Source organism: Pseudorca crassidens, chromosome X (genome assembly GCF_039906515.1).
Source record: "Pseudorca crassidens isolate mPseCra1 chromosome X, mPseCra1.hap1, whole genome shotgun sequence".
NCBI classification, from domain to species: domain Eukaryota; kingdom Metazoa; phylum Chordata; class Mammalia; order Artiodactyla; family Delphinidae; genus Pseudorca; species Pseudorca crassidens.
Genome location: NC_090317.1, coordinates 57,118,875 through 57,144,044, shown reverse-complemented (window position 1 = coordinate 57,144,044; position 25,170 = coordinate 57,118,875). Strand labels below are relative to the sequence as shown.

The 25,170-nt window shown below is 34.9% G+C and overlaps 1 protein-coding gene across 6 annotated transcripts in view; it reads left to right on the top strand.

The window, feature by feature from the left end:
* Positions 1 to 1,312: 1,312 nt before the first annotated feature.
* The window catches only part of KLHL4 (kelch like family member 4), a 115,022-nt gene continuing 91,164 nt past the window's right edge, over positions 1,313 to 25,170 (top strand). For 5 of the 6 annotated variants that reach the window (XR_010939782.1, XM_067722515.1, XM_067722512.1 and 2 more), the window contains exon 1: positions 1,315 to 2,117. Coding sequence is in view for 5 of the 6 variants with exons in the window: in XM_067722515.1 (XP_067578616.1) it covers positions 1,696 to 2,117 (422 nt within the window). In the remaining variant the exon portion in view is untranslated. Of the gene's footprint in view, positions 2,118 to 25,170 lie in introns of all 6 variants that reach the window. The other variant, XM_067722516.1, reaches the window with a different exon arrangement.

The following is a 25,170-nucleotide window of genomic DNA, read 5'->3' as shown; positions in this document are numbered from 1 at the left end:
CTGCTTATTCAGGCTTTCAACTGATTAGAAGAGGCCCACCCACACTAGGGAAGACAATCTATTAGTCTGTTGATTTAAATGTTAAGCTCATCCAAAAACACCTTCACAGAAACACCCAAAACAATGTTTGACTAAATATCTGGGTACCCTGTAGGCTATTTAAGTTGACACATAAATTTCCCATTACACCTACAAAAACAAGAGGGGAAAGGAAAAGGTATAATTAGATTTATAGATAAAATAGGTAAATATAGGTAAAAAATAGGTAAAATATCTACCAAAACTTACAAAAAGATATTCATTTTATTCTCTATTTCCAAATTTTTTAAAATCCATTGCAAGTATAAACTTGGAAATTTGTTCAGCCTCCATATCAGTTCTTCATAACTGATGTAAAGAAGTAAAATGACTTGTCCAAGATCATACAGCTCATTGACTGTAAAGCCAGAACTAAAATCAAAGCCTTACAATTTCAATATTCTTTCTAAGGATCCAATGGTACAATTCCCCCTTATCACATGTATGCATGACATGGAAGTTATAAAGTTCAAACTAAATTTCAAAATGGCATTGGTGAATACATTCCTGATACAATACTGTTATAGAAACATTTATCCCTGTACACAGTAGTGATTCTGATTCATACCTCAAAGTACTTTGTGCACAGTTATTGCTGAGTTATGTGACAATTTGGAGTTACTTCAAAACATGCTTTTGCATCCTCTCATAGGGACTTTTGAACAAAGAAAATAGACCTTTAACACTGCCTGTGAAAGTAAAGAGCATGATAAGGAAGTGTTTATACTGGCATGGAGCCAGGATGAAGTATTCGTTTTCAAGTTTTGGTTCCTGAGAGAAGACATGTCTTCTAACCTAATGAGCTTAGAAAAACACTGCTCTCTTCCTTCAGCTGTAGACTTAAAATACTGTTACTACATTCCCTAGTGGAGTGTGTGTTTTTAGTCATGGGTAAGCAACAGTTTCTTATGTTTCTGGAATTGTTCAAGTTTTCAAGCAAATATTTCTATAAAGACACTCATATTTTCAGTTATTTTATAAAAATAACTACAAACGTGCATGAGGGGACAGATGACAAGATGTTTTCCCTTAATGAACCACCATCAAATTTTCCATAAGAACCCCAAAATAGATCATAATGAATTCCCTGTTACAAATTCTCCTAGGACAAAGTGGCACATTTTAAAAGTGGGTTGCCAGGAAATGAAATCTGGCAGGGGATGGGGTGAGTGGGATCTAGAAGGAAGTGAATTTAAACACTTTGCTTTTGCTCACTTGCTTGGATTTAAAGGCTGAAGCTACTGTACTTCAGTTAGGAAGGAGCTGGGTTAGATATTTGCAAGTCCAGGCAGGAGGGTTGGGAGTGTGCAAATCTAGCAGCTGGAGTGTGTTGTGGTAGCTGCTTTCCTGTGCTAAGCTGATTTACTTGTTTAAGGTCTGACCTCATCATCCTGTCTGTATGGGTTCCCACCTACACTGTTAGCTGCAGCTTTCTGCTTCAGCTGGAAAGCTAGAAGTATTCACAGTATACCACAGACAGCGGGGGAGGGGAGAGCAAGAAAGACTGCTCTCGGCACTTATGCTTTTGTTAGTCCTACAGAAGAGGCAGAGAAACAAGAGATAACAAAGGCTGTTTCCTTTCTGTGAGAGAAGGCTTTTGTCTTTCCTCCTGCAACGATGTCAGTGTCTGGCAAGAAAGAGTTTGATGTGAAACAGATCCTAAGACTACGCTGGAGGTGGTTTAGTCATCCTTCTCAAGGTTCGCCCAACACTGGAAACTGCCTTCAGCAGGAAGGATATGAGCATAGAGGGACCCCGGTTCAGGGCAGGTTGAAGAACCACTCTCGGGACAGAAATGGACTGAAGAAAAGCAATAGTCCTGTCCACCACAACATACTGACACCAGTGCCAGGATCGGCCCCTTCCCATCAAAGAGCCCTTCAGAATTGGCACCCACAAAACCTGATAGAACATCTTCGAGCAAATGAAGATACTCCTAAAGCAGTTCCAGAGGAGAATTTGTTCAAAGAAGCTTGTGAGAAACACTCACAAGATTTGGAGATGATGGCTGATGACAATACAGAAGATTCAACAGCAAGGTAGGAGTTTTCGAAAACATAACAACAAAGTCATAGCTTAGGTTAACTTATCCTCTAAAACTCTCATTTAATGTTTAAATAAAAGTGTTATAATAATCTCTGAATTTGTATGCAGCCAATCAGGGTCTCCAAGTAACCCCCTCCTCTAGGTCTATAAAGGAAAATAGTAATAATACATTCATTTTGATAATTAATGGGATATATGCTTTACAGTTGTGAGTTTACTTTTCCTATTCCATTCCAATTCCATTAAGAATACTGTTTCAGTTCTAAGAGATGTTTATTATAATTGCTAATTTTCTGTATATATCCTCTATGGCTTGAATGTTCAAATAGTTATGATTTTTTGTACAAGTGTGATGAATTATACAGAACTCTTTCTGACTTTGTCAGGCCAACTCTGACAAAATAAAAGCTCTGACTGCTCAGCACATCCTTATCTATTCCTTAGTACGTGGTTGCTATACTGACGCTTGATAAATGTTATCTTTATGTGAGAGTACAGAACAGTTTCCTTTGGCATTTGAGATTTCTTTCAAGTTGTGTTAGTTTCATAGCTAGCTTGCAATTATGAAAATATTTTGCATAAAGCAAGTAATGAAATGTTGCTTACAGCAGTGAGATCTTAAAGTAGGAAATGGAACATGTCATGTGTTTCAGAATATTAAAATTGAATAAGAAGTGATAATAAAGTATAGTTTAAGTATAGCTCATAAAATATTTGACTTTATTTTTCTGTCCACCAGAATTATTTGAGTGGAAGGAAATTATGTTCCTTCCTCTAATATTGTCTAACATAACTTAATCTAGTAGATCTTTACTTTTTTTTTTCTTGTTTCATTATCAGATTTTATTTCCCCAACATGTTGTAGACACAATTAACACAATTAATTTTGGTAATGTAATTAAAGTGTAAAAGAGCTACAGAAAAAGGTATTTTTGAAATGTCTTAAATTTTATAGCAGTTCAACATGAAGGTATGCTAACTTATTTAGAAATCTGGGTATTTGGTATACTGTGTCTCTACATAAGTTTAGAGGAGAAGGACTGGCAAATTTGCTTCTAGATATGTTTTTGCAATATATCTACCTGACAGTTCCTTGCTTCCATAATTTTAAAACATAATCAATAGAAAAAACAGCATAACAACATTATGGCAAAAGACAAAGCAACTGTGCAAAATGATACCTTTATACGAACTCAGTCTTTCTGTATGAAATGTAAATAATGAAATGATGTTTTGAAATGAATTTAAGTATAATAATAGATTGTGATACAGATGTCTTAAGAAATAAAATGTGTATGTAAGAATTTTCCTAAATATTTTTGTGATTACTCCAGAAAATACTGTATAACTTTTGGGATTGCAGGTTGTATTTAGTACAAATACTTGGATTTCAAAGTAATATATAATCTATGCTTTAGATTCAGCAGGTTTTCAAATTATTTCCCCTCACCATGGACAACAATTTTAAAAACTGCTGAATTTGGAAGTTAATATTAAGCACATTTGACTCTGTTGTAGAATAATTTAAATTATCCACTGTGACTTCCTGACAAAATTCTTTGAGGATCCCTAAACTGATTTTCCAGCATGAGAATATATTTACAATAAATTAGTTGCTAAATGAAAATGCCAGATAAAATGTCGAATATAAATTGTCACCAAGTAATATTTTTTAATATATTTTTCTTTTTATTTTATTCTTGATAGTGTTCATGTTCTAAAAAATTTTCTCTTAAATATCATATGGTTACAGTGGAAAGTTAATATTTTCTTAAAATAAATACAGGAAGTGGTTTTATAGATGTGCCAAGGATATTTTAAGCAGAAGAGAAGGGGTAAATTGAGGACCTTATTAATTGAAATATGATGGTTTATTAATCTATCATTACCCATTCTGAATTGTTTCATCTTGGGTAAAGAGAGTTTGATAAGGAACTCTTTTATGCCCCATTTTCCTAATGCCTCTCTTTTTCAACAAAATTGAGAAGCAGGAGAAAAAAATCCTGCGAAGTTGGCAGCAACCTGTTATCCCCTCAATGGAAGTCTTGTGGTTAAAAAACAAACAAACAAACAAAAATGGCAGTCAATGTGGAGAACACAAGATGGGCTCTAACACTTGGGGCAAAATAAAGGTCTTTAAGCCATCCTGCTTCCTACAAATATTGCAGGGGATTAATAGAGAATGGACTAAATTACTAACATGTAATATAGTTGAATAAACTACCATTACTACTAAAACAGATAGTAAAGCCAAGGTATTAAGTTATATTAATATGTTTTTGTGGAATTTAAAAACCTCAATACATTCCTATGTAATTGAAGTATAGTATGTACTTCATTTATGAGCAACTCTGTATCACGATCCCACACCGTGAGTATGCACATATCAGTATGCCTGGGCTCAATTATCATTTTCTTTTTGTCCTAGTTATCTACGAACTCTGCATCTTTGCTTCCCCATAATGACCTTGCTCAATGTCCTTTATTTTCTTTATTTCATCCCTAGAATTCCAAAAATCAGAATATTTTAAGTGTATTATGATTATGCCTTTATATTACAGAATATTTAGTTATAAGATTATATATATATGTATATATATATATAATATATATTTTAACTGCTCATAAAGAGATGATGCCTAAGTACCCAGGTGTATAAAGTGGTAAACTGCATTTGCCAAGACAAATGCGGTTATCTCCTCATTGCGCTTGAGAACATTAAATAAAATGCTGATGATATGTGTATGGGCCCAGAACAACATGCCCCAGTGCAAAGCTGGAGATTCACAGGGGTGTTTAGTTTTAAGGAATTAGCAGGAATGGGGATAATACCCTCATACTACCTGTTGGGGCTTTTGGTTTTTGCATAAATTACTAATTGTATGATATATGATTTTGTGTATCTTTTCCAGTATTGCAGTGTTAGACAAGACTCCAAATTCCCTCCATTTGAGACCTTTTCAGTTTTCAAGTGAGCTTGCCTAGAAAAAAAAAAAAAAGAGCAGCTGGCACTATATACTTTGATATCCCGAAGAAGGGGGGATTGGATGAATAAGACCTAGAATTAATTAATAATTCATTCCACAAATATTGAGCACCATTGGGTGTCAGGCACACTTCTAGGCACTGGGGATAAAACAGGATCAAAACAGAGAACCTGTTTTCATAGAGTATACATTCTAATGGGGAGAGAGAGATAATAAAAATAAACCAAAATGTAGTACTTAAATGGTTGTAAGTACTATGAAGAAAAAATAATTAGAGGGAATAGAGTGAAGAAGGGATACTCCTTCAGATAGGGAAGGCCTTTCTGATGAGGTAACATTTGAGCAGAGATCTAAATGAAGTGAAGCCATCTAAATGAAGAGACAGCCATGAGGGTGTCTGACTCAAAAATTCAAACAAATGAGAGGTTACTGCTGCTGTGCTACAGGGGAGCCCCTAACCTCCATCCATATTTTTTCTATTTACATCAATGCCACATGTCCCCACACAGTCCATTGATTAATGTTCCAAACACCCTTAACTGGTGAATTCAAAAATATGTCCAGACTTGTTGTTTACTATAGTGACTTTAAGATCACATGCATATTCCATGGTCACAGAGGAGACTTTCCAGCCATCCTGTTAACCATGGTGTCATTTTGTCCTCTGAGGTTCTGGCTATGCAGCCAGCAGACCATATGCCTCATGTACAGTGGCCCCTGTGTCCTTTGTGAAAATGGACACATGATGGTGTATTTGCTTTCTTAACAAAACAATTCAGATAAGGCCAAATGTATTGTGCGTCTTCATCCTCAACACAGATCCATCTGTGATATGGAATATGCTTGGGAAATATTTATGCATAAGAGAAATCTTAAATAATGAAGTTTATTGTAATATCTTTTCTCATAAAGTAGGAAGTAAGGTACCTGGTTATTTACAGGGAGCACTTTCCAGGAAGACAGAACAGCAATTTCAAGAGCCCTGAGATGGGAGTGTGCTTGATATGTTTAAACACAAGGAGGCTAGTGCAGCTGGAGTAGGGTTTTTAAAGGGGAGAGTGGTAGCAGATGATTTTGGAAAGTGGTAGCAGATGATTTTGGAAAAGTAACAGTAATAATACAACGTTAAAAATAATAAGTACCTTTTGTAAACCTTTACCATGTTCCAGGCACTAAATATTTTACATATATTTTCGCATGTTCCCAAGGAAAATTTTTGAATGTAAAGGTAACATTCACATCTTTCTCTGGGTATTATTTTGTTGGATATCTGTTGTGGTTTTTGCTTATCTTCTTACAAGGCAAAAATAATGTGGCCTTCTAAAGTTCAGAACTAGGCCTGTGTTACTTAATTTCACACTGCATTATTCAGTAGAAACTGTTACTTCAAAGGAAAGAATAAGGAGCTAATTACAGGTTTATTGTTGTTTATAGAAAATTTAAGGTTAAATCCTTTTGTCGATGGGTTAAAATGTACCATATAAAACTACATAAGTTATTCAATTGCTTTACTAAATTTAGAATATTTTAACACATAATTTAAACTTAATGCAATGATTCCTAACATTCCTAATTCCTAATGAACTTATGTTGGTTGATTTTAAATCCTTGCTACTTACAGCCTCTTTCCTGAGAGTGAGGTACCATGGTCCTAACGACTCATTCTTAACATTGCATATATATTTAAGCTAACATTAATTAAAATATATTTAATATTTGAGAAAATTGGGACTCCTTTCCATCTAGGCATCTGGCAATATGTTAGGGTCATGTTTCTTTAAGTATTATGATTAAGCACCTATAGTTATTTCTGGTATTTGAAAGACAAGAATCATTTTTCTTCTGCATTTGGAAATATAAATAAAGAACTTAAAGTATGTGGTACTACTTAATATGTGACTTCAGGAGCAGCATATTAATTGCATTGACCTGTTACACATTGCTTAAATATTCAATCACTTAGTACATTAAAATTTATTTTTTAAACTTGTATATCTCCTTTCTGATTTTTGTAAGACATCTGCCCCTTAATACTAATCTTTTTGATTTCTTTCCTATGACCTTGTAAGTAAAAATAGTTTCAATGCTATATATATACACACATGCACATACATACACACATATGTATACATGTATATGTGTGTATGTGTATATGTATATCAGTGTGAAATTCTTATATTTGAAGGAGATGAAAAACTAAAATTGAGGTGGAGGACTGGGGAACACTGGATCCTTAATAAAGAAACATAAGTCAGTATTCTGCAAGATGAATCTGGAATATCTTGTGCCATAAAGTAGAAAGTCCTCAAAAAAGTAATCATGGGGGTATGTCAAAGGGACACAGAAGCCAACTGAAAAAGCTCCTAATGGCCAAAGCTGGAACAATATTAGCAAACAAACAAAAAAAAGTATTATAAACCTAAGTAAAAAATAAAAATTTAAGTCTGTATTGATATAAATCAATGTTTAAATAAATAAGACAGAAAAAACAAATCTCTGGTGCAGAAGAATTCCAAATAATTTATGTACATACTCTGTCCTCAAGGAGGTGGAGCTGAACACTGTACCTTAAGTGTGGGTTGCACATAGTGACTTCTTTTCGGAGAGTGAGTATAGCATGGAAGCGTGGTGGGGGAAGAGTACATTTACAGTGGAGAAACATGAAGAATACTCTCAGCCAGGTAATCAAGGTTAACATCAAAACTGCTCAGCAGTGTTGACAGTATATATACTTGGTATGGTGTGATGAGAATGGCACTTTACTTCTGTCTTCTACCTCCATAAAACCCATCGTCCCCATCCCAATCTAATCATGAGAAAAACATCAGACAAATCCAAATAGGAGGACATTTTTCAAAATGCTTGGTGTTTAATCTTCAAGCTGTAAATGTCATCAAAAACAATGAAAATCTGAGAAACTGTCACAACCAAGAAGTGCCTAAGAATACATGATGAATAAATGTGATATGGAAAAGAAAAAGGACTTTAGGTAAAAACTGAGGACATCTGAATAAAGAATGGACTTTAATTAATAATGATGTATCAAAACTGGTCAATTAATGGTAACAAATGTGCCAGACTAGTGTAAGATATTGATAATAGGGAAAATTGGATGTGGGGTTTATAGGAACTCCCTATACTATCATTACACTATCACAATTTTTCTTTAAAAATGTACAATATTTTAGCAAAGACTATCTTAGTAAATAGATTTAGTAAATCAATGCTGGAAGACCACCCAATTTTAAGAATTGAGTACATGTTGTTATTTGTTAGTTTTGTTTATTTTTGTTCTTTGGCAGCTGAATAGAAGGATACCAAATCAAAATCAGTGGGCTGAAAAAAAAATTAGTGGGCTGTTATCTCCTCCATGCAAAAATCTTATACATTAGCAACAAGATTTTATCCTAAGGGCAATCTTAGGGAAACCAGTTAAAGTTCTGTTAACAACTAAACATTACATGCAATTTCAATTCTTATCCCCATGATATTGATTCTATCATTTGGCTTGGACCAACTTTTAAGGGCATAGCAATTAATAAAGTCATAGTTGGGTATAAATAAACTCATTTTTATTTAATCACTCCAGAACACCATGGTTACTAATGAAGTGGTATATATTTATTGGAGCTTTCAAATGAAAATATGGCCTGCCACATTTTTTCTATTTCTTCATATTACTGTCTGTGGTTTATCTCTTAGGAGGAAACAATGGCACATATAAAACAAGCTTCTTTATATAAAAATCTGTATTACTCCATGCTAAAATGAAAAATACAGCCATTGAGTATATTTTATTCATGGTGATTCCATTCCATTAAGATTACAATTTCACTAAAGAGAATGGACAATATGTATCCCAGTGGTTGAGAAATAAGATTTTGTAAATAGACTTAAAAATAACTATCTAAGAGAATGTAACTAAAAGTGAGAAAATCAAAATCAAATAGTTTTCATTATCTGATGTTTTAGGATGGAAAAAGTATTACTGAAATTTTATTCAACATATGTTTTTACTCTGAAAACATTGTAAAATAATTATTTCCCAAATCAATATATAGATATAATACTTACATATCACTAGCATTTGCACTGGAGGAGAGCAATACTAGCAATTATGTTTATTGAAACTATCAGAAGTGAATGCTTTTTTACTCCTGGTTAACTTTTCTTAATCTGTTACTGTTAGTCGAAGTGGCTTGTCCTTTTCATGCTTTCAAATGCTATTGTACAGAATGTAAACTTGTTGCCCTTCTTACACACTGTGTATTGCTATTGCTTCTTCAGGAGCCATACTATACACCTTACAAGTGTTTTTGGCAGGTCTTTAACATGTGATGGGTTCTTGGTTATTTCACTTTCAGCTCACTCAATAGAAACTAACTGTTAAGTCTTTTGTCCACATTTTCCCTGTATAACTAGATTGCTTCACCACAGTGGCATTTAGATGTCCTTTTCTGGCTAATGTTGATTGCATTATCTATAACAATACTAATAAACAATTGCATGTGTAACAGACTGTCACATAACACTTTAGGCGACTCTTTAATTTAGTCTGAATTCTGTTGTAACATTCAACAAGCCAATTGCTTAAATAAGATGTTGATGTTCATTTGTTTCTGCCATTCAACAAGTGTTTATTGAATTCCAATTGTATGCATTATGTTTTCTTAGGCACTTTAAAGATGAAAGATAGATAATAGATGTTGATTCCCACTTGAGACTTAAAATACTGTTGGGGAGCTAAAGTGCATCTACTTGGAAGGTTTATGGCAATAAAAAAAAGAGTGTATTGCAAAAACAGTTTAAGTTGCTTGGTCATTGAAACTGCTAGGCATTCAAAGACAAGAAATAATTCTTCTGACCAGAGCAATCTTAGAATGTTTCATGGAGGAGCATGATTTGAGACCAATTTTAAGGATGGATAGCGTTTTGATACAGATATGGGGAAGAATGAATTCTAGGTAGGAGGACAAACACAGTACCTTGAAAAAGGCACTGAAACATAGAAATTTAAGGTGTGCTCAAATGACAGATTTCAGTTTGGCTGAAGTGAATGATATACATTGGAGAATAGTACAAAGTTAAGCAAAAAAGGAAGGTCAGGCATAGATCATGGAAGATCTTAAAAGACAGATAAGGACTATCTGGACTTTATCTTAGAGGTCTGGGTTTTTTAACGTCCAAGAAGTTATTCAAATATTTTGTGTCTACGGGCTTCCCTGGTGGTGCAGTGGTTGAGAGTCCGCCTGCCGATGCAGGGGACATGGGTTCATGCCCCGGTCTGGGAAGATCCCACATGCCGCGGAGCGGCTGGGCCCGTGAGCCATGGCCGCTGAGCCTGCGCGTCTGGAGCCTGTGCTCCACAACGGAAGAGGCCACAACAGTGAGAGGCCCGCGTACCGAAAAAAAGAAAAATATTTTGTGTCTGTGAGTAATTTTAGGGAGAAGTTCCACTTGCTTTCCTCAGATTCTCCAACATTCCATTACACAGGAAAAACAAAGTAATGAATGGTAGCAAAGAAAGCATGTTAATATATATAATGCTTTAAGGGAAAAAAATGTGGTGAGAAAAAATAGAAAATATAGGACTTGACATGTGGAATATCCATTTAGGATGTTTAGATTTTAAAAAGTATGATGCTTTTTTTTTTTTCAAGGTCTAGTTGAATGGTATTCCAGGACTCTGAGCAGTTCACTAAACATTTGAATAAGTGATTTTTAATTTTCAAAAATATCTTTTTAGCTTTAGTTTTATTGTGGCAAGAATACTTAAATTGAGTTCTATCCTCTCAACAAAATTTTAAGTACACAATAGAGTATAGACACAAAGTTGTAGAGCAGATCTCTAGAACCTATTCAAGTTGTATAATTGAAACTCCATCCATTCAACAACAACTCTCCATTTCCCACTCCCCCCCAGTCACCGGAAACCACCATTCTACTCTCTGTTTTTATGAGTTGGATTATTTTATGTACTTTATATAAATGAAATAATACAGCTTTTGTCCTTCTGTGACTGGCTTATTTCACTTAGCATGATGCCCTCCAGGTTCACCGATGTTGTCATATAAGGCAGGATTTCTCTAAGGCGAATAATACTCTATTGTATGTATATACCACATTGTCTTTATGCATCCATCTGTTAATGGAAACTTAGGCTGTTTCCATGTCTTGGATACTGTGACTAATGATGCAATGAACATGGCAGTGAAAATATCTCCTCAAGAAACTGATTTCAATTTTTTTAATGATATATATCAAGAAGTGTGATTGCTGAATCCTGTGGTAGTTCTATTTTTAAGTTTTTGGGGATGTTCCAAACTGATTTCCTTCGCAGCTGCACCATTTTACATTCCCATCAACATATAACAAAGGTTCTGATTTCTCCACATCCTCGCCAGCACTTGTTATCATTTGTTTTTTTGTTGTTGTTGTGTTTATAATAGTATTTTTAACAGATTTGAGATGATATCTCACTGTGGGTTTGATTTGTATTTCCCTGATGATTAGTGATGTTGAGCACCTTTTTATATACCTGTTGGCCATTTGTATGTCTTCTTTGAAGAAGTGTCTATTTCTTTGCCCATTTTTAAATCAGATTATTTGTTTCTTTGCTATTGACTTGTGTGAGTCCCTTACATATTTTAGATATTAACCCTTATCAGACAGATGGTTTATAAATATTTTCTTCCATTCCATAGGTTGCCTTTTGAGTATTGATTGTTTCCTTTGTTATTTTCCTTTTGAGTATTGATTGTTTCCTTTGCTATTTTATGTACTTTTAGTTTGGTGTATTCCCACTAGTCTATTTTCATTTTTGTTGCTTGTGCTTTGGTATTATATCCAAGAAATTATTGCCAAGACCAATGTCTTGAAGCTTTTTCCCCATGTTTTCTGCTAGGAGTTTTATGGTTTCAGGTTTTCATTAAAATCTTTAATCCATTGTGAGTTGATTTTTGTATATGCCATAAGGTTCAATTTCATTATTCCTAAGTGTTTTATTCTTCTTGACACTTTTGTAAATGGAATAGTTTTCTTAATTTCCTTTTTAGGTAGGTCGTTGTTGGTGTAGAAACAGAAAGGATTTTAAATGTTTATTTTGTATCCTGCAACTTTACTGAATTTGTTGATTAGTTCTACCAGCTTTTTTGAGGAGTCTTTAGGGTTATCTACATATAAGAGCATGTTGTCTGCAAACACAGATAATTTTTCTTCTTCCTTTCTGATTGGGATAACTTTTATTTATCTTCTTAAATGCTCTGGCTAGGACTTCCAGTATTATGTTGGTTGTAATGGAGTGTGGGAGGCAGATAATTTTCAGAGATGCTAGTTTAATGAGCTATACCTGGGGCAATTCTCTTTCTTGTTAGTGCAAATAGGATCTTGGACTTCACTGTGCCCAAAAATAATCTGGGGAGCTTGTTAAAAATGTAGTTACTCAGTATCCACTACCAGAGAATTTAACTTATTAGTTTTGAGGTGAGATTTAGGAATCTGAATTTTTAACAAACTTCTGAACCAAACTTTAAAAAACACTTCGTCAGCTCCTGCAAGCCTAATTTGTCAGGATTCCTACAGGATCCTAATACTTGATATATTTGTAAACATGCAATAAATAAAACAGCAAGGTCTCATATAAAGTATAATAGGTTATAAAGCATAATAATTGATTGTACTTTATATACAGAATAGTAAATACACTTGAATCTATGATTTACATTAAGTTCTCAAATATTGACCAAGAAAATGCTTTAAAAATAGTCAGCAGCATTAATTTAGCCTTTCATTCTTCCATGTGTAATGAACTTTATTAAGTTCTGTGAAAGGATGACAAAGGAATAAAAACATATATCTTACCCTTATGGAGTTTCCAGTTGGAATGGAAAAGCACACCCTCACAATAAAAGTTTTAAAAGCAGTTACAAGGTAGCAACTCAGTTCAGCTCTCCTAGTGTTTAATATAGAAGCTACCCAGGATAATTAAGATGGAAGTCGGGTTAATGACTCAAGACGTGTTGAAATGCAAACATAGAAAGTTTAATCCAAGAATAGCAACAAATTTCAACCACATGGAAAATGTTCATTATTGTTAATTTTTCAACTCAGAAACAAAATAACCAATGACACTTTACCATCATTGTGGTCCGTCAACTCTCAGGTGAGGTATTTTGAAGGTTGGACAACGATTACTAATATAATGCTATATATACTATAGATACTTATTTTTTATTTATTTATTTTTTTGCGGCATGCGGGCCTCTCACTGTTATGGCCTCTCCCGTTGCGGAGCACAGGCTCTGGACGCGCAGGCTCAGCGGCCAAGGCTCACATGCCCAGCCGCTCCGCGGCACGTGGGATCTTCCCAGACTGGGACACGAACCCGTGTCCCCTGCATTGGCAGGCGGACTCTCAACCACTGTGCCACCAGGGAAGCCCTGGCTGATCTAAATAACTTGTCTTGCTTAAGGATAAAGCAAGTTTGATAGCAATTAGTGTACATCTTGCTAATGTATCAAGATTGAGATGATTTTTATTTCTATATTAAAGAAATAAAAGCACATACATTTGAACTTGCCACATGTGATCAAAGCAAGTATATATGCTATAATTATTTTCATAACTACTATATATATGAAGAAAAAGGAAATTTATGCTCTGAATTTTTTATCCCGTTTCATTTGACTGAAGTTTATAAAAATTGCACATTTATAAATATCTTAGGATTTTGGTTAGAAAGGACTTTTAAAGAAATAGACAAGTGTGAGAAAAGGTTAAAACATAGAATAACTATAGCTAATTAGTGGCAAAACTGTAACTATAAGCCAAATTTCCTAAATCTTGGACTTTAACCGTGCTCTTCTCTTAATAGCATATTCAGCTACTTCCTTTAGATAAATTTATGGGTGTGCAATCATCATTACAGCTGATGTCTAAAAGTGCCTATGTTAGCCTGTTTACAGAATTTCTTACAAATAACTACATGCAATAATTTTTACACTTCACATCAGATAACTGCCACATCAAAGACATAAACTAGGACATTTTACATACCTTTTTTGCCATAAAAAATAGTTAAATCATCTTATTCATTCTACTATTTGCAGAAAATATCTAAAATATTCAGTCATTTTGAGAATAGATGTTTTGCTTTGTAAATTGTCTGTCACCACACAGGGGCTTCTCCATACACTCAGGAGTTCAAGAACAACACAATGACTATCTCTGGTCAAGGAATCATCTACTCTTTTGGCTTCTGCCCATAAGTAGTATGGGTAATCAAGAACTGAATGAGATCATATTTATGCTGTTATTCTTAAGTAGATCAATGTTGCAACTTTATTCAAAGATGAGGAGATAATTCAAATAACACTGACAGTTTCTCTGTAAGCTAACCAACAAATATACTAAAACAATTAGGCCCTATTTGCTTATTTTCCTCTCAGCAATATAAAACTGGTGATAAATATATCTATGTAAAACATTTAGGATAACCTTTAAAGTTATCCTGCAACTTTTTCTTCTTCAAGCCCAAAAAGTCTTAAAATCCCCTTTCTTCCCTCTAGATAATTTAGTTAGTCTTCTGTTGACAGCTATACATCTAGTAAGGGTCTGACTATCACAGAATTTTTTTTACTTTTGTGTTGAAAGAGGCTTGTAAAAATAAATGGATAAAAATTGCTGGTGGTACTCAAAGTTCTTTGCCATTGAAATGGGAAGAAAGGGGGCTTCCCTGGTGGTGCAGTGGTTGAGAGTCCGCCTGCCAATGCAGGGGACATGGGTTCGTGCCCCGGTCCGGGAAGATCCCACATGCCGTGGAGCAGCTGGACCTGTGAGCCATGGCCACTGAGTCTGCGCGTCCAGAGCCTGTGCTCTGCAACGGGAGAGGCCACAACAGTGAGAGGCCCGTGTACCGCAAAAAAAAAAAAAAAAAAAAAAAAAGAGAAGAAAATACTGGCAAAAACATGAAAATTCATGAAACATCTGTTATTGCTTCCAGTCAAGTTTAAATAATAGTTATTTCCCCTTGCATAAAATTATTTCCTTTTATCCTTCCAGCATAGCATAGATTTTTACAGGTGCATGAGAATTCTAGTCATTGTTTAGCTAAAATATCAATCTGCCAAAAAGTGTGGAAAAGGCTTATATGTGGGGGATATATTTGGCAAAATTAATAAGTAGTGTTTCATTGTCTTTCATTTTGAATGAATAAACTGATAGTCTTTCTAAGGTTCTATTAAAGTAAAACAGTAGAGGATATCTGATTAAGTCATTCTTAAATAGCTTGGTCATCACATACTGTTAAAATATAATTTAAAGTTATTTGCAAAAGTTAGAATTTGAACATGTATATGTATTTTTTTAATTTTACACTAAATCACATATATTAATTTATAGGTAAATAGAAACAGAATTTCTTTTGTTTGTTGAATGATGATTGCTTAATTCTGAAAAGGTACCTAAGAAGCACTTATAAGCTAATGGACTATTAAACATTTTTAATGATTAAACCATTTGCATCTTTAGTATTGTTAAGGTTTTTCTTATTTTTTACTGATGTATGCAGTACCATTAGTGAAGTACACTGAAGGCTTTAAATCACAGGATACATGAAATGGTTTATTAATAGTAGTGAGAATGGTATACACTGTGACATCAGAACATACTCTATTTATTGAATTCAAGCCTGTTATTTAATTTTTTGATTTGTAAATTATATTTATGTTGAGAAACATCTTAATCACTCATCTATGCTACCACTGTTACAGTGTTATTTCCCAGAAGGCTTGCTTTGACCTTTGTGTGCAATCAAAATAAATAAAACTCATTATATCTAGTACAATAATATCTCTTCTCCTCCCTACCTCCATCACCCTAGAAAGAAGAATGGCTCTTGAATTTATAATAAGTGTTCAGATCACTAAGAGAGCCATTAAGGTCAAGGTCATACCTACACTGCTGAAAAATAACCAAGTGAATATGTGTGTAAAAGAATAAACTAAAGATTTCAAGACATTTTCCCAGCTTTTTTGCTTTAGTTGATATGTTGGAACCAAGAGATCATTGACTTGGTACAAGTTGTCCTTCAAAAACACATCTCTTTGAGTACATCAAGAAGATGTAATAAAAGATAAGATAATTTTTGTTTATAATATTAATTTGAATTCTAAATAATATGTTCTCCAATGATTTTATTTTTTTATATTTTACATAGTTTTCTAGTTTTTCAACTTTAAATGGAAATTCTGGAATGACTCTGTGACTTTCATCTCAGAGGTCCCAAAACAGTATCCAGCCTACACACACACACACACACACACACACACACACACACACACATACAATCTCTCTCTCTCTCTCTCTTTTCTCTCTCTTTCTCATACACACACATACACACACACACACACACACACACACTTCCTAGAAAAGGTCAAGCTTTCAAAAACCATGCCCTCTTCTCAAGGTACAATTAAATAAATATGATTTGTTTTACTCATGAAATGCTTAAATAAATCTTAACTAGCTTAAATATCATACATGACCTTCAGATTTTACTCAAGTATTTTTAAAAAATTGTTCAATATCTATTTAATTATTTTTGTCAATAGCTATAAGTTCATTCTTCTCATTTAATGGAAACTAAGAGCACATGGCCAGAAAAGGGGGGACATGGGGAACTTTTATAATTATTTGGTTTTTAAAATTAATTCAGGTATTCTAAGAAGGGATTACAGAGTGCTACAGAATTCAACATGAATTAGGCGATTCTAATTTGAGCCTCAAACATGTTCTGGCTGATTATGTCAGGGTTGTATCAGGAACCAACCATGCCAAAATATCATGCCTACATAACTGGGTATAAACCATGAGTATTATTGATACTTATTTCTGGAAACGACTATATCTCACTAAAGTTTGCTAGGTATGGTAATTTAATTAGCAGAGCAAATACATAAGTTAAAGTGACAGAATTGCCATTGAAAAAAAGTGGCAATTAAACTTTTAGAGGACTATTACTATAGTTAGAACATCTAGCTAAAAGATAAAATGATTTTTAGAAAATTCTACTTAGTAAATTCTACTCATACTGATCACCTTGGGAATTAATAATCTGAACTCATTTTATTTTATTTATTTAGATGTTTATTTTGTGGACACTTTCCAGAGTCTCAGGGTGAAATAGAAGGGAAAGCCTTAAATTCTGCCACAGTATATCACTCATGCGATTTTGAGTATGAGCTTCACCTAGCTCTACATCCTTCATCCCCATTCGTTTGTCTTTCTCTACTTAAATTACAAGGAGTTATGTGAGAAAACTTGGAAAGAAGAGAGATAACACTACGGATCCCAAAGCTGCACCTAATCTTGTATTTGAGCTGCTTCTCTTGCTGGACATTGTTGCCCAAACCTTTGACTTTCTCAGGTTTCATTAAAGAGCATAGACTCTTTAAGTACTAAAATAAAACAAATCACATGAGATGTTCATTTTACTTCCCTATTTTATAAATAATTATGGCTAAAATATGCATTAACATTTGAGAAGAGAGTACTGCACAGTAGATACAAGAAGTTGCCATTTTAATGAGATTAGATAATTCAAAAAGGACCAAGAATATGTAGGTTATAATCTGCATATCATATATGCAGTATAATATACAGTGTGTGTATATATATATATATATATATATATATGTTCATATATTCTTAGAAGTGTTAAAACTTTGAGTCATTTTGGGTTTAGACTGTTTTCATGCTGGTTTCTCTGGAATCTTCTATTGAGGACTTATCATTATCCAGTATCTGCTGCATTTAATAGAAAGTAATAAAGAGGACATAAAACTATTTTTTCTCAATTAAAACTTTTTGTCATCATTTTTATTTAAATATAAATGTCTCCCCAGTATTTCCAGTTCCCTTTATGTCTCCTGCCTGTCTGGAAAGTAGCTTGATTCCTTCTGCTAAAACATCATATTCATGGCAATTTATGTTTTGCTTGAAGTGTCTGATTTTTACACTCAATGATTATTTTTCTGGGATTCAGCAGTACTAAATGCCCTGTGTTTATGATTTTTTTTCATAATTTGCCATTTCTCTACAAAACATCCAAAATAATATGCGATTATAAAAATATACCTAGTTGATTTTCAAAGTGAACTGTGACTGAAAAGCACCAATATAAATTTGAAAATATTAGTTTCTTTAATCAATATCTATGAATTTTAAGCAGGCATCATTGAAAGGTCAGACCTGAGCTTGTACATAATAATACTCTCTCGCTGCTGTGCCAAATGCAAACGAGTTTTCCTCCTGTCTCTTGATATTCTCTATGCTGCTGGTTGCAAACATAGAGAATAATTGTTAATTGTTATGGACAGCAGACAAAGTGTGACTTTGTATTTATTGTTTGTTCTCCTTAGAAGAATCATTATTTTCATAGTCTACCACAGTTTGTATTTGATTTGCTCAAAATATCAGGCATCACTTATTTTGTAAAACCAATGGAAATGAAAAAGCATGCTAACAAAATGGCTAATACGGTGAAGAAAAAGTTAATTGTTATGAGCAATGGAATTTATCTTCAACTCATGTTAACAAACCTACAATGCTCATTGTTTTATGCAAAAAAAAAAAGTATGGCTCCATAACCAACCCAAGTGTGCTTGTGTCCAGGGACATTTTCCTTCCACATCCTATATAGAAAAGCATGATCAGATTCACCCTGGAGTTAAAGTATCAAAATTCAAAGGCTAGTTCTGCAACTTTTTTGTGTTATGACCTCAAGTGAATTATTTAACCTCTCAGTTTCTCTTTGTGTTTAAAATGAGGAAAGTATATGCACCTATTTCATATGGTTGTGTGGAAGATTAATTGAGGCAATAAATATAAAGTCATTAAACAGTGTCTTACATGTAAGTATTCAATTAATGTTAACATTATCATTTTACATTTTGAACAAGTTTCATCATGCCTCATTCATCTTATGTGATAATGCTAATTGTTAAGCATACTATAGTTTCTTATAGGTGATAGAAACTGCCTCCTAATTATTTAGCCATTGCTTAATCATTCACTTAATTATTTTATAATAGGTATAAAAAGTCATTGCTATTTTACCAATTCTTTCATTTAATTTCTCATTTGAGGAGATTTCCACATATAATCTAGTCAATTACAAACAACCTTCTCGCATTCACTAAAGTGGATATCTGGAATGGTAATGTTTAGCAGGTAACATTATCTAGTAATCCAAGCAGTGGATGGAATTAAAGAAATTTAAAGATCCACTTTAATGCATCATTGTATTATTTGGATTGTGGTAAAATCAAACTAAAAATATAAGATAATAAAAACTTTTATGTCTGTTGATATTCTAGAAACGCATTGTGGGACATGAAAGCAATGAATGTTTTACAAGGGTAGGCAAACTCTCTGTAAAGAAACAGGGTAAATATTTTGGATTTTGCAGGCCATCCAGTCTCTGTTGCTACCACTTAACTCTGACTTTAGCTCAAAAGCAGCCTTAGAAAATATGTTAATGAATGAGTGCAACAGTGTTCCAATAAGAACATATTTATGAACATTGAATTTGGAATTGTATACAATTTTCTTGCATCCTTTTGATTCTGTTAACCAGTAAGAAAATGTAAAATCCATTTTTAGCTCACAGACCATACAAAACAGATGGCTGGTTGGATTTGGTACCATAGGCTATAGTTTGTCAACCCTTGTTCAAGAAGCACTTTGTGAGACATGAAGGGAATGTTGTCCACAACAGATAACCATGAAAATTCTGTCATGTTGACAGCCTTAGCAGAGATACTTTAAGCCTTGGACCTTCCCACTAACTGAGTCTTGCTCTTTTTCAGAAGTGTTTTGATTTGACACTCTATTTAGATTCAGTTTTGTATGTCAAGATGCTCTCACTACTATTAAACAAGCTAAAATGATCCAGACTGCACGTTTGTTACACTGATACAAAATGGTAAATGAAACTCAAGAAGGTGTATTTACTGTAAATTCCTCTCATGTCTGGAAAACAAAAGTCACATAAAAATAAAACTTCTCTTTACACTACTACTTCATTCATATGTCAATAGACATTTAGAATGCATAATGTATCCAAGTACCTTGACACAGAAAATGAGGTATAAAACAACTGCTTTCCAGTTGCTTACATTCTAGTAGAGAACATAAATATGTATACCAATAACTGTAATGTAAGATGAAATGTAATATGTGCTATAATAGTAGCATATCCAATAAGCCATAGGTAACATTAGTATTTTGTGAAGTAAATAAGAAAAAAAATTCCTTACAAAACTGTACCCTTAGTATTAAAAAACAACAACAACAGCTATATCCTTAGTCCCGGTATGTCAACTACTGATGCATTGTGTGTGGTGTGTGTGTGTGTGACATATTTATCCCTTTGGACAATAATTAGGTGACTAGTAGTTTCATAAAAAGCAGGTTATTTCTCTACATTAGGAAAATGTTCGTGTTAAGGTAAAGCCAGATACCTAAATGGAGTGTTGTTGACCAGATTTTGCTTTTAAGAGCCCAGTGACGATAATCTTTCAGTCTTGCTTCTGGACTCCTAATGGCAGTCCCATAAGTAGGCACTGTGTAATTTGAGGATTACTAGAAAATACCTCAAGCTTGAAATATTCTGCCCTTATCCATCTTGCTAATTTCCACATTCTGGGGGAGATTACTTCCTCTTTTTCAAGGCAGTCATTGTAAATAGTCCTGGCTTTTCTGCTACTGGTTTTATAAGGATCATATTTATTGGCAGGTCTCTGATCCTGTTTTCCATATGTTGTTAGGTTAATTTTATCATAATCCAAATAAGTCAATCATGTATCAAAATGAATGCTTAAATTTATCATATTCCATCCACAGCTTAAATTACTAGAACATGTTACTTGTAAACAATATCATCCCAGAAATCCATTTTAGCAAAAAAGAGAATATTTTAATTTAATTTAAACCTGAGATAGGGATGTATTTGGAAATACAATCGAAAAGACAGAAAAGAAACTTAATCAAGAAGAACAAATTCTAGAAATGACCACTACATTTTGAAAATTAGAAGCCTGTATTAAGAAACACTTAACATGGTGCTGGTATTGAAATGCGGATATTGTGCCTAGGTATCTTGACAAAGTTATTTACCTATAATGCACTGACAACCAAATTACAGAGACATGAATATGCATTTTTGTATGATTTTTCTAACAGAATTTTTTATAATCACACCATCAGAGTAAGATCAACTGGGCTTTTACTCAAGATCCATGTAAATCTTATGTAATACTACTGTTAATGTAGTGGTCACTTGTTTAAAAGAAAGCCTTTATTTACATTTAAAAATGTACAGGAAACAGCAAAAAGAAAAACAATCAACAAAATGAAAAATCAACCTACGGAAGATGGCAGAAGAGTAAGACGTGGATATCACCTTCCTCCCCACTGATACATCAGAATTACATCAACACGTGGAACAACTCCTACAGAACACCTACTGAACACTGGCAGAACACCTCAGACCTTGCAAAAGGCAAGAAACTCCCCCACGTACCTGGGTAGGGCAAAAGAAAAAACAGAGACAAAAGAATAGGGACAGGATCTGCACCAGTGGGAGGGAGCTGTGAAGGAGGAAAGGTTTCCACACACTAGGAAGCCCCTTTGCATGCTGAGACTGTGGGTGGCGGAGGAGTGGAAGCGTTGGAGCTGCGGAGGAGAGCACAGCCACAGGGGTGCAGAGGGCAAAGTGGAGAGATTCCCGCACAGAGGATCGGTGCCAACCAGCACTCACCAGCCCGAGAGGCTTCTCTGCTCACCCACCAGGACAGGCAGGGGCTGGGAGCTGAGGCTAGGGCTTCTGAGCTTAGATCCCAGGGAGAGGACTTGGGTTGGCGGTGTGAACACAGCCTGAAGGGGTTAGTGTGCCACGGCTAGCCAAGATGGAGTCCAGGAAAAGTCTGGAGCTGCCGAAGAGAAAAGAGACTTCTTCTTCCCTCTTTGTTTCCTGGTGCGCGAGGAGAGGGGATTAAGAGCACTGCTTAAATGACCTCCAGAGACAGGCGCGAGCCCCAGAGATGGGCATGAGATGCTAAGGCTGCTGCTGCTGCCACCAAGAAGCCTGTGTGCAAGCACAGGTCACTATCCACACCTCCCCTCCCGGGAACCTGTGCAGCCTGTCACTGCCAGGGTCCTGTGATCCAGGGACAACTTCCCCGGGAGAACACACAGTGCGCCTCAGGCTGGTGCAACGTCATGCCGGCCTCTGCCACCGCAGGCTTGCCTCAAATCCGTACCCATCCCTCTCCCTGTCCTGAGTGACCCAGAGCCCCCGATTCAGCCACTCCTTTAACCCTGTCCTCTCTGAGCAAAGAACAGACGCCCTCAGGCGACCTACAGGCAGAGGCGGCATCAAATCCAAAGCTGAACTCCAGGAGCTGTGCGAACAAAGAAGAGAAAGGGAAATTTCTCCCAGAAGCCTCAAGAGAAAAGGATTAAATCTCCATAATCAACTTGATGTACCCTGCATCTGTGGAATACCTGAATAGACAATGAATTGTCCCAAATTGAGGAGGTGGACTTTGAGAGCAAAGATATATATTTTCTTTCCCCTTTTTCTCTTTTTGTGTGTATGTGTAGGCTTCTGTGTGTGATTTTGTCTGTATAGCTTTGCTTTTACTATTTGTCCTAGGGTTCTGTCTGTCCATCTTTTGTATTTGTTTTTTATTACTTAAAACATTTTTTTCTTAATACTTATTTTTATTTTAATAACATTATTTTATTTTACTTTATTTTATTATATTTTATTTTATCTTCTTTCTTTCTTTCTAATTTTTCTCCCTTTTATTCTGAGCCGTGTGGATGAAAGGCTCTTGGTTCTCCAGCCAGGTGTAAGGGCTGTGCCTCTGAGGTGGGAGAGCCAAGTTCAGTCATCAGGGCTGTGTCTCCATGTAATATAAAATGGTGAAAGTCTCCCAGAGATCTCCATTTCAATGCCAAGACCAAGCTTCACTCAACGACCAGCAAGTTACAGTGCAAGACACCCTATGCCAAACAACTAGCAAGACAGGAGCACAACCCCATCCATTAGCAGACAGGGTGCATAAAATCATAATAAGGCCACAGACACCCCAAAACACACCACCAGACTTGGAACTGCCCACCAGAAAAACAAGATCCAGCCTTATCCAACAGAACACAGGCACTAGTCCCCTCCACCAGGAAGCCTACACAACCTAATGAACCAACCTCAGCCACTGGGGAAAGACACCAAAAACAACAGGAACTATGAACCTGCAGCCTGCGAAAGGAGATCACAAACATAGTAAGTTAAGCGAAATGAGAAGACAGAAAAACACACAGCAGATGAAGGAGCAAGACAAAATCAATGAGACTTAACAAATGAAGGGAAAATAGACAGTCTACCTGAAGAAGAATTCAGAATAATGACAGTAAAGATGATCCAAAATCTTGGAAATAGAATAGAGACAATACAAGAAACGTTTAATAAAGAAGTAAAAGAACTAAAGAGCAAACAAACTGTGATGAACAAAACAATAAATGAAATAAAAAAATTCTCTAGAAGGGATCAATAGCAGAATAACTGAGGGAGAAGAATGGATAAGTGACCTGGAAGATAAAATAGTGGAAATAATGACTGTAGAGCAGAATAAAGAAAAAAGAATGGAAATAATTGAGGACAGTCTCAGACTCCTCTGGGACAACATTAAACGCAGCAACATTCGAATTATAGGGGTCCCAGAAGAAGAAGAGAAAAAGAAAGGGACTGAGAAAATATTTGAAGAGATTATAGTTGAAAACTTCCTTAATATGGGAAAGGAAATAGTTAATCAATTCCAGGAAGCACAAAGAATCCCATACAGGGAAAATCCAAGGAGAAACACAACAAGACACATATTAATAAAACTATCAACAATTATATACAAAGAACAAATATTAAAAGCAGGAAGGGAAAAACAACAAATAACACAAAACAGAATCCCCATAAGGTTCACAGCTGATCTTTCAGCAGAAACTCTGCAAACCAGAAGGGCATGGCAGGACATATTTAAAGTGATGAAGGAGAAGAACCTACAACCAAGATTATTCTACCCAGCAGGATCTCATTCAGATTTGATGGAGAAATTAAAACCATTACAGACAAACAAAAGCTAAGAGAATTCATCACCACCAAACCAGCTTTACAACAAATGTTAAAGGCACTTCTCTAAGATGGAAATACAAGAGAAGGAAAAGATCTACAATAACAAATAAAAAACAATTAAGAAACTGGTAATAGGAAAATACATATTGATAATTACCTTAAATATAAATGGATTAAATGCTCCCACCAAAAGACATATACTGGCTGAATGGATACACAAACAAGTCCCATATAAATGCTGTCTACATGAGACCCACTTCAGATCTAGGGACACATAGAGACTGAAAGGGAGGGGATGGAAAATGATATTCCATGCAAACGGAAATCAAAAGAAAGCTGGAGTAGCAATTCTCATATCAGACAAAATAGACTTTAAAATAAAGAGTATTACAAGAGACAAAGAAGGACACTGCATAATGATCAAGGGATCAATCGAAGAAAAAGATATAACAATTGTAAATACTTATACACCCAAGATAGTAGAACCTCAATACATAAGGCAAATACTAACAGCCATAAAAGGGGAAATCAACAGTAACACAATCAGAGTTGGGGGCATTAACACCCCAATTTCACCAATGGACAGCTCATCCAAAATGAAAATAAATAAGGAAACACAAGCTTTAAATGATACATTAAACAAGATGGACATAATTGATATGTATAGGATATACCATCTAAAGACAACAGAATACACATTGTTCTCAAGCGCTCATGGCACATTCTCCTGGATAGATCATATCTTGGATCACAAAACAAGCCTTGGTAAATTTAAGAAAGTTGAAAACATATCAAGTATCTTTTCCAACACAAGGCTATGAGACTAGGTATCAATTACAGGAAAAAATCTGTAAAAATACAAACACATGG